Source organism: Durio zibethinus, chromosome 12, assembly GCF_047325235.1.
Source record: "Durio zibethinus cultivar Kanyao isolate XHJ-2024 chromosome 12, ASM4732523v1, whole genome shotgun sequence".
NCBI lineage: Eukaryota > Viridiplantae > Streptophyta > Magnoliopsida > Malvales > Malvaceae > Durio > Durio zibethinus.
This window is the reverse complement of record NC_143173.1, coordinates 197,634-208,096: the sequence shown is the minus strand read 5'-3', so window position 1 is coordinate 208,096 and position 10,463 is coordinate 197,634. Positions and strand designations below refer to the sequence as shown.

At 34.6% G+C, this 10,463-nt stretch overlaps 2 protein-coding genes across 3 annotated transcripts; one reads left to right on the top strand and one right to left on the bottom strand.

The window, feature by feature from the left end:
• Positions 1–259: 259 nt before the first annotated feature.
• On the top strand, positions 260–1,682 carry LOC111296000 (nicotianamine synthase-like). Its single transcript, XM_022889962.2, has one exon. It carries the CDS (start codon positions 346–348, stop codon positions 1,297–1,299), a length of 954 nt encoding a protein of 317 aa, XP_022745697.1. The 5' UTR covers positions 260–345; the 3' UTR covers positions 1,300–1,682.
• Positions 1,683–4,468: 2,786 nt separating this feature from the next.
• On the bottom strand, positions 4,469–9,439 carry LOC111296001 (homeobox protein knotted-1-like 1). 2 transcript variants are annotated; one of them, XM_022889963.2, is made up of 6 exons: positions 9,087–9,324; positions 8,589–8,851; positions 8,282–8,392; positions 7,929–8,073; positions 5,411–5,658; positions 4,469–4,830 (listed from the first exon to the last, which is right to left on the bottom strand). In XM_022889963.2, the coding sequence occupies exons 2-6, from the start codon at positions 8,832–8,834 to the stop codon at positions 4,633–4,635; spliced, it is 948 nt and encodes a 315-aa protein (XP_022745698.2). In that variant the 5' UTR covers positions 8,835–8,851; positions 9,087–9,324; the 3' UTR covers positions 4,469–4,632. The 2 variants fall into 2 exon arrangements, with proteins under 2 accessions (XP_022745698.2, XP_022745699.2); XM_022889964.2 differs by having other exon boundaries at positions 4,633–4,830; positions 9,295–9,439.
• Between the last annotated feature and the right edge of the window lie 1,024 nt (positions 9,440–10,463).

The following is a 10,463-nucleotide window of genomic DNA, read 5'->3' as shown; positions in this document are numbered from 1 at the left end:
AGCTGCCCAAACCCTTTCTTTCTTTTTTGATAGAACGTCATAGTTTTTGCATTTAGGACAAACAAAACCTAGTAAACGTTCCAAGAAACAGGTAAAAATTGAAGTTACAAATAACAAAAGCTATCCAAAGCACCTCTACTGCTACTATTATTACTACTACTACTACTACTACTAATAAAAATAATAATAGTAATAAACAAGGCCAAACCTCCGCGTGGTGTGGGCCCCACAATTGCCTATAAATAATGACTCCATGGACGGTTTTGAGATTATCTCTGGCTCTCTCAAGAGTTTTAACTTTTACCTTGAAATTTTGAGTCTTTCCCATAACCTCATAGTGTCGACATGGTTTGCGAGAAAGATCCCTTGGTACAAAAAGTTTGTGAGTTGTACGAGAAAATCTCAAGCCTTGAGAGTCTCAAACCTTCGAAGGATGTCAACATGCTCTTCACACAACTTGTTCTCACATGCATGCCACCAAGCCCTATCGATGTTTCCAAGCTTTGCAAAAGAATTCAAGAAATGAGGTCTAAGTTGATTCGACTATGTGGAGAAGCCGAGGGACTCTTGGAGAACCATTTCTCAACCATCTTAGGATCCTATGAAAACCCTCTTCACCATCTCAACATTTTCCCCTACTATTCTAACTATCTTAAGCTTAGCCAACTTGAATTCGATATTCTTAGCAAACACTGCTCAAATGTCCCTAGCAAAGTTGCCTTTGTGGGTTCTGGTCCGCTTCCTCTCACCTCAATTGTGTTGGCTTCTTTCCATCTTACCACCGCCTCTTTCCACAACTATGATATTGAGCCTTCCGCTAATTCCAAGGCTCTTCAATTAGTTTCATCCGATCCTGATTTATCCGAACGGATATTCTTTCACACCTCAGACATAATGGATGTTACAAATGCTTTGAAAGACTATGAAGTTGTTTTCTTGGCGGCGCTTGTCGGGATGGACAAGGATGAGAAAGTTCGAATCATTGATCATTTGGCTAAGTACATGGCCCCTGGGGCTCTTTTGATGCTGAGGAGTGCGCATGGTTCTAGGACTTTCCTTTATCCAGTTGTTGATCCTTGCGATCTGCGAGGATTTGAGGTCCTCTCCGTATTCCATCCTACTGATGATGTTATTAATTCTGTGGTCATTGCACGTAAATTTCCAATGACTAAACACTCCATTGAGCAGCCTCTTGGCCCAACAAAACTTCCCAACAAGTTTTTTGACATTGAAATGTTCAGTCCCCTCAACCATGTGAACCTGGTGGAGGAGCTTGATATTGAGGAGCAACGCTCCTGAACCATGACTATCCATTTTAACTCTCGCCATGGTGTTCTTCTATCACGCTCATCAAGGTGTTCTTAATTTGAATTGCTTTTCGCTATGTTTCTGCTGCTTGTCTAACAAGTTATCTACTAGCAACATTTTTCCATTCTCTGTCCTTGAATCCCCAGTCTTAATAAATTAGGATATCCGGTTCAGCCTGGTCTGGTTCAAGAAATGTTATCAAGGTGATGCATATTTTACTGATTGGTCTTTAATTTTCTTCTTTGCATGCCATGATATATAGGATATCTATCTATAAGCAAGGAAGCAGGCATTTTTATTCACCTTTCATCCTAAGGTCTTATTGTATCATTGATTTCTCCAATTGAAAGCAAAAAAAAAATTGTCTCTGAGAATTCTACTTATGATTACGTAAGTATTGCAGCTGCGTTACATGATTTATCCATTGACTTCAAAATTTCTCATCTCAATCAGTTAGAGAAAGAACAGTATATCATTTACAATATTGTTATCAACAAGATTAATGCAATATGATCAATTTTGCTGATATCATGCCCCCTATCTTGCAGTTCTTCTTTTTGCAGTTTTTGTTTGTTTTACAATGTTGGATAAAACTTATCTACTTGGATAGTGCAGTTAGAGGAGTTAGGGATAGCAGAGGAGAAAATGTTTATTTAGAGAAGCCCTTATTTTTGTTGGATTCTGCAGTCATGTTTTTGTCAGTCATTGCCATTTGCAATCATAATTAAGATCATCTAGTTGTGCAGGTTGGTATACCTTTATAAGTATATGGGAATCGTGAGCCTTTTGGAAAAATTATAATTCCAAAGTCAATTTTTTCTGTCTTTGATTAATTATTTCAAATGTAGGTACATGATTGATACTGTTTCTTCCGTGCCTTAAACTCTATCTTGATGAGATACTTTCTTAAGTAAAATCTGAAAGTGAAAGGATGCCTGTGTTTTAAACTTTTACATATCTCCGGCCCTATTGTGAATGATTATGCATTCATGGTATGATCGTGAGAAAACTTTTTCCTGTATGTTATTTTCAAGTATTTACCTTGATGGTTTGGTTTCTTAGATCAAATTAGGAGTAAAATCGGACTTCCTGTTAACATCGATAAGAGCATAGGAGTTTGTGCAATCTACTCTAGGGATTTTGTAGGATCACTGAAAATGGTTTTTTGGCCAGTGAAATCATTAGATGATCAGAATCTGTCCTAGTTCTTCGCTACAGACATTTACTAACTAGACAAATTTGTGTTGATTCTTTTCTATATTCTTCCATTTTCTTCCCTTGTTTTGCCTGAGCCAACAAATATTGACAAGGACAAGGTACTCATTGTTGTACCTGCAATCATGGAATGATAATTCTGTTTCATAGATACACAAGATTTAATTTTCTATTAGAAATTTCCCTCCATCATAAGAAAACAGGTTTTTTTTTTTGGTAGGATTAATAAATATTGCAAAGTGGAAGGCCCTATAAATAGTGAAGAGGAAAGTAATGGTAGCTAGCTAGATAGTTATCTAGCTTTCAGAGTGCAAGTATATAGATAGAGTTAATGAACAACAATCCTAAATTTTCACTTTTCTTGATCTTGTTTCTCTCAGTCGGTTTAAAGTTCTAAAGGAGGGGGGAGGGGTTGGCAAAGGAGGTCTGTTTCACTTTGCCACATGTAATATATATCAAAAGAAATGAGTAATTCTTAACTTGAAAACTAAATTCAAGGCTTCAGAAGCCTAAATTCTGATACTGGTGAACATATATGTAGATGCTTCAATTCTCAATGTCTAAGGTTTAATATTATATGTGCCATATGGCACCATGAAGCAGTATCAGTTCTTATAGGATTACCAATTATTATGATTGTAACTCTGCTTTGTTAAGACGAGGAGTATTTTTTATCCAATGCATAATCACTGTAGCCAAACCCATACTTGTGATACTATTTTTTTTTTTTGTTACATCAAGAGAACAAAGTCTTAGTACAAGTAAGGGGGAGGAGACAGGCCTGATTCGAAACCAGGCCCTTGATGTCCTTTTAAATGACTTTAACCACTAAACCAAAGATTTGAGACAACTTATGATACTATATGTACATGACTTTGAGCTCACCAAGAATGAAACTTGTTTTATCAGTGGTTTTTTTTCTTGGTAAGAAAAATTCAGGGGTAAATAAATTGTTCAGTCTCTTAAGTCAAGGTAAAATGTACTGTACTCGACAACTTAAGATAGGTGATTATAAATCGTACATTCGAGATGACTCTAACAAGTGACTATTGGCAAGATTCAAACGCAATACCTTTTTATCGAGGAAGACGAACCTTTTTCATCAGTGTTATTTATATATATTTTACCAAAATATACTATTATCAATTAATGGTTTGCATTTAATTCTGTGTGAATCAACATGATGAATAATACTACAGTTGATTCTGATAGAAAACTAATATTACATACAAGTTAAGCATGTCTTTTAAGAAACTTGCACAGAATAACATATTTATTCATTTGCACAGCTAGCACAATGTATAATTGAAAGCATTCCATAAGGCATAGCAAACAAAAGTTTAGAAGAAAAGTGAACCATAAAGAAATGCTTTTAGTTAAAGCAGACATGACTCCATAGAATCCAAGACTGCCTTGTATTACTACTTACATACAAGACTACACACTTCAGAAAAAACCATTAAAGAAAAAGCTGATGCTTATGTTGAGAGACACTAAATACAAACTATAATCAAGGCTCCTTAAATGAAACTTTGAAAAGTAACACCAAAACCAGTAGTCAGGAAAGTCATCAGGACCAAAACCAAATTCATCAAACAAGGGAAACACCAGAAACTGCTGCTTTTCCCAATTTCATATTTGACTCACCACTGAGTTATCGAGGACACTACAGCAGGGTTTCAGTTTGTCACTCCTATACCAGTAAAGTATCTTATTCAATTGCACCACTTTGCTTAAGGGGGAAGCCACATTATCTCTTTTTGTACTTTTTTTTTTTTTTGCAACATTTTCAGGAGCTTCTTGCATGCTCTACAGAAATTAATTATGAACTTAGCGCTTGCACACAATAGAGACTTAATTGAATTAATATTGAAATATCTGTACCATTCAATGCATTGAGAATTATCATGTTTAATATGAACTTTTTCCATGGCAAGTGCCGTGAGACTAATCAATTAGAATATTGTTTACTAACTTCAAAAAATTACACAAACGATTAAGAATAACAACATTTACATATTTGCGTTGGATTGCAGACTAAATTATGTTGTAGATCTAAATAATATTACACGTAAAAAAGGATATTTAAAAATCAAGTTTTTTTTTTTATCAAATACCATCACTTTCAGTTCCAACTCCAGTATCTAAGTACATAGGTCCTCCAATGTGTCCGGCTACGCCCTCCATAAGAGCAAATTTCATATCTTCGGATGGTTTCCAGTGCCGCTTCCTCTGGTTGATGAACCAATTGTTGATTTGCTTCTGGTCTAGTCTTGTTATCTCTGATAATTTCAACTTCTCCTCCTCCTGCAACACCGCACACCCTTCTTAAACGTTGTAGCACAAGTTTCCAGCCAGAAAAATATGTTATGTGAGAAAAACAATAATGAAGCTTTTTCATCCTTTTCAACCATATAGTAGGGCAGTATTAGTTACCTCCTTTTTCCTTTGTAACTTAATAGATGAAAATAAATCTTAAAAACATTCTTCTTTAGTCAATGTTTAGGACTTAATTGGGTTGAAAAAAATACAAAAAAAATATACTTATTTGTGGCTATGGTTTCAATAAATAAAATACAAAAATATATACTTTTTGTGGTTATAGTTTCAATATATAGCTGAATTAGGGTTCAAGGACAATGCAGTACTCTTTCCATAGAAGGATTCGATGCTCTATCGACAATAGTCTCAGTGAACATAACCCTAATGAGAGTGAAATGTTCAAGTCTTTTGAATTGAATTAGCATTCTGTTTCTCTCACTCTCCTTTCACAAAACTCCATTGAAATTCATCTAATATGGCATAAGCATGCATTATAAGGGAGATTTGCAGGAAAAAAAAAGATCAAAACAAAAGGCACTAAGTAATTAAGTTGTACTGCAGTTACCGTAGGATATGGCCATCTATAACGATTGTTCCACCAATCTAGCAGTGTCATCCTTGCATCTTTTGGTAGCTTATCCTTCTTTCTTTTCTTCAAGAATTCTTTTCTCAAACTGCTCAGATAGCCACTGTATTTGCGCATGAGCATTCCTTTGATGTCCTGGCTAAGATGGCCACCTGGAGATTCTTGATTTTCAGTAGCTTCCACCTCCCCACAACTTAACTCTTCCTCTGAAGTCCCAGCAGTTTCATCTGAATATATATATATATATATATATATATATAAAACATGTAAATATCTAGTAAACATTTAGCTATGAAGGACATCTACTAGGATACAAGTCAGTGAACAAAATATCTACAAACTTATCCGTCATTGAAGTTCAAAAACTTGGTGAAATGACTACTTCATTCAATCATAATCAGGCTTATTTTCTCAAACTAATAGCAGCATGGTCCTACTACATGATGGAGCTGCAAAATTGAGATTAGATTAGATACTTCCTGTATTATTGAAAGCGTTTTATAGTTAAGCAAAATTCACCATGAACAGACCAATTTGCAGAAACATTGAAAAGAAATTAATTAATTAATTAATTATAGACAATAAACTGAAATATAAGTATACATAGACAACCAGATAAAATACTTTTAGACTATCATGCAAGATTTTGCTGGAAAAAGGCCAGCAGTATCATGGACACTAAAATAGAAGCAAGAAAAAGAAAAGCTTTGCTTATAACATGAATTACAGCCTGAAAAATCTTCACCATACATATATGCTTTCCATTTCTATTTCTATTTTTTTTTAATTTAAAAAAGAAAGGAAAGAAAAACAAAAAGACAGAGAACTAATTTGATCATAACGCCAAGACCAACATGGATTTTGCTTTTGTTCAGTGGAATAAATGAAGTTTCAAATTATAATGTGCAGTGCAATGAATACCTGCTATTGTCTGACATACACTAAGAGATAACGTTGCTGAACAAGACAAAGTGGGTGATGTACACAATGTACTCATATACATATATAAAGCAGGCAATTTCTGGTGCTTTCCCAATTTGATTTAAGTATTCAAGGGAATCTGTAATATTATACACCAGGGTTCCTCTACGTACGTTAATGATGAATTAAAATTTGAAAAAACTAAGGACTAATGTCAACATACAAAATCTAATTTGTTATGAAACAGTTCAAGACGTAGAGAAATGAACTCAATTATTTGCAACCCTACAGGTAAATATGTAAATCAAAATTAGAAAAACAAATGAATCTCATTTACTCGTGCATCACCAAGGCTCGTGTTCTGTGAACTAAATATGTAAATCAAACTTTAGTTCAATTAACCATTTGAATGTTATTGTGTGTAAGTGCTTCAACTAATTGACCTAAAAAACACACAGATTTGGGGATGGAGAGTCAAAATTGATTAAATTTTAAGCTAATGTACTCCTGAACCATTTAATTTAGGAGAAATATAAAAATTAAGCCATAATTAGATGGATATTAAACCTAATTATAATAAGGTCAAGTAAAACAAACCCAGGCAGAAAAAAAAAAAAAAAACTAAATTAATCCTGCCCTGGTCCTCTTCCCAAACTAAGAATTAATTTAACAGTATAACTTAATTTTGTTCTTGCTTTTTTATTGAACACTATCTTATCCTAATTACTTACTGGGTTTTGCTTACCAGTGACCTTAAAACATTCTTTCAGGTTAACTACTATATTATTTATAATAATAGTTTCATATTTAATGCAAGCACAGTGTTACATGCACTAAAGTATTGAATTCAAATGATGCAAGGGCATATCTATTTTATCCGGGATTTAAGTGAAAAGTACTAAAATTTTTAAGAGCTATGATAGAATTTCGAAACTTATATTTACGTGAGTGTGTGAAATATTTGTATTAAATGAATGTATATAATCTTTTCACAAATGCAATAGTCAACAACTTTATTTATAATTTTCAATATATCAGGTTGAAAATATTGCTTTATATAGTAACCTTATGCACTCATTAGCAAAATTCAATTTCTATAAACCACAAACATGGCAGTGTTGGGAAGAGAAATAAAGGCTCAATATCAATTATTATTCACTAGCGAATCATAGGTATATCTAAAGCTCATTATTGCCCAGGGAGGTATAACCAGAACCTGGAAATTAGAGATCGACCATGCAACTGTTCTTTCTGCTTAAAGTGTAAAGGAGTAATTCATGAAACACAAGCTAACCAAAGCTTAGCAAGAAAATAGTTAAGTGGACAAAAGGGAACAGAAGAAAAATTATAGATAGTACAGTCCATGGATCTTACTTTAAGGGTTTTCAACATTTCAACTCAATCAGAGAGAAGCGAAAAAAAACTATTTTCTTTACATGCACAGTAACAGGAGATTGAAGTCGAACCCATTAGTGATCTCCACATTGATTGAAATTTTTTAATGCAAAAAACAACATTACCCTTTTAACCAATTATAGTACTTCGAGATGAGAATATGCAGAGTTAAAAACTTTACCATAGCGATAATCCAAGGTTTTTGTCAGTGCTCCTTTACAGAGGTTACTTAGCTGTGATTTGACGTTGCTCAAGAACGTTATAGCTTCATCGAACGGCTTTGATAGCTCCTCTTTGAATCTATGAAGAACCTCACAATATGATTCCTTCAAACAAAGAAAAAAAAGCGCCAACAAGACAAAAGGTTATTCACTTATTTATTCCTAGAATATATTGAAATTCATGCAACAAGTTTTATGCCCTTTCCCTTACATTTTCTTGAGAACCAAACAAAACATGAATAACCTTTTCCAAGGTAAAAGGACTGTTTTTCCAAGAAAAAAAAAGAAGAAGAATCTTTGACTTTACGTATACCATGAACTCGTCAAGTTCTGGATCAGCTCCTATATCACTGCAACCGTTTATCCGGTGGTTCTCTCGGCCAATTTCTTCCAGAAGAGAGGCCAGCTCAGGCGGTGCTCCAACCTATATATATATAAAAAAGCTCAAAGGATATTGCTAAAGAAAATAAAAGCTGGATCAAGCCCTCCACCACACAGTTTCTCTAGCATTGGAGAATCAAGATAAACTTTTTACTGTTGTTTTCTGGCATCCAAACAAATTATTATGATAATTAAACATAAAAAAATCAACAAAAAAAAAGTTTAAAACAAATAACCACCTTTTGGCATTCTATGTAAGCAGATACTAGGTTTGGATAACGAGGGTGACTGGCGATCTGGGTTTTGATCAGATCAGACACATCTGATCCAGTGGCATCTGTATCAGCTGCTTGATGATCAAATTGAAGTAAATGATCCACTGGACTGAGAAAATCAGTGGCAACAGCTGCAGCAAAGTTATTAACCCTTACAATATCATTTGAACACGAGATTGTAGGATCATTAAGCCTGTACAAGTCCTCCATGGTCTTCTCACACGAAACTGTAGGTAACAAAATCAAAAGAAAAAATCAAACTCCTAGTTTGAAAGATTTAGGCAACCTGGGTTTTATGTAAAAATCTCTATCATGCCCTAAAATATGCAAAAATGATCTAAGACTAACACTAGACATGCAAGTTTTCTACTGCTTGTTCTCCAATAATCCATCCCCAGGAAACTAATAGTTCAAGAATCCAAGACAAAGATAGACAAAAGATAGTATTAAAGAACTAATTACCCTGAGAGTTTAGCTGAAAAGGCTATAGCTTTGGGTAACTTGGGACGTTGAAAACAAGAAATAATCGCCGCCATTAGAGAAAAAAAGCAGACACTTTTGAGAAAGAGTTGAGACGATAGGAAATGAGCAAAGCTTGCGAAAACATCTGAGCTTAGAAAAAGTGGCTTTCAAATCTTAGTTGAAGTTCCATTAATGAAGAAGACCAGACCTTGCTTTCTTTTCCAAGAGGACCTGAGAGAGAGAAAGAAAGAGAATGTTGGATGCGGAATCCTTTTCACACTTAGCAGAGAGGATAGTAGAGAGAGAGAGAGAGAGAAACGTGTTCACACGCTCCGCAACGGTGAAGATTTTTCGTTCATTTATTAAAGCATTTGATTTTGATTTGATAAAACTCCGAAGGGGATTACAAGTTGTTGCTGCAGCAGTGGTTGTGTTTCTTTTTTCCCTTTTTTGTCAGATTTTGATTTGTTCTTACTTAGGAGTGAGTTACTGGGTTAGACTACTCGGTAGTAGTTGCACTTATGGTTTAAAACTAATTGAATATAGCCCGTATTTTATAGATCATCTGTACTTCTTCTAATCTCTCTCTATGTATTAATAGTGACATGACATTTGACAGGTTTCATTACCTCATTGGTTGTCTTACTGAGGGTTGTGGGTCCCTAGCAATAAGGGAAGTGGACTGTGGTGTGTGCCTTCTTCTCTTCTTATCTATTTCATCACTCTCATCCATACCATACTAGACAACAATCGATTGTCAAAATTCTACTATTTTTAATGTTAGAGTTGGATTGGAGGTTATCCGATCGGTTTGGTGTTTGTGCACTGAATTCATCATGTTTGGAATTAAGATGTACCCCGACTCCATTGTTAATTAAGCCTTATCATTTTATGAACATCATGACTTTTATGATCATTACATAACCAGAATGACTAAAGGAGCTACTACTGATTTGGTACAAGAGAGGAGCATTCAGGTATAATTTGGAAACGAAAATGATAAAAGATATAAAGTTGGAAAAGAATCAAGATGTTCGATAGTTAAAAGAGGAGCTTTGTCTTCAACTTCTTAGTTTAAGGGCTAAGAAAATCTTAAGAAGACATAAAAGGTTGAGGTTTCACCCCATCTCTCTCTTTTCTCTTGTTGTAGGATTTTATCCTCTTAAACACCAAAAAAAAAAAAAAAGGAGGAGCTTTCTTTTGGAGTTATAACAAGACCAAGAGCATGCTCTGCTTGAGACAGTGGCCAGCCAAAGCAACGAGATGGAGACATTGGCCTTTGGCTAGTTGTAGCTTGAGTAATAGTTTTTCTATTGACTGGATCTCGTACTAACATTTGATCTGCGCCAGTCATGATATGGATGTTCATTTTATAGA

Coding starts and splice junctions, on each gene's coding strand:
- LOC111296000 (XM_022889962.2), top strand. CDS start 346: ATGGTTTGCGAGAAAGATCCCTTGGTACAAAAAGTTTGTGAGTTGTAC.
- LOC111296001 (XM_022889964.2), bottom strand. CDS start 8,834: ATGGAGGACTTGTACAGGCTTAATGATCCTACAATCTCGTGTTCAAAT. Junction 5,659..7,928: donor AACCTTGGATTATCGCTATG/GTAAAGTTTTTA, acceptor ATATATATTCAG/ATGAAACTGCTGGGACTTCA. Junction 4,831..5,410: donor ATAGATGGCCATATCCTACG/GTAACTGCAGTA, acceptor GCGGTGTTGCAG/GAGGAGGAGAAGTTGAAATT.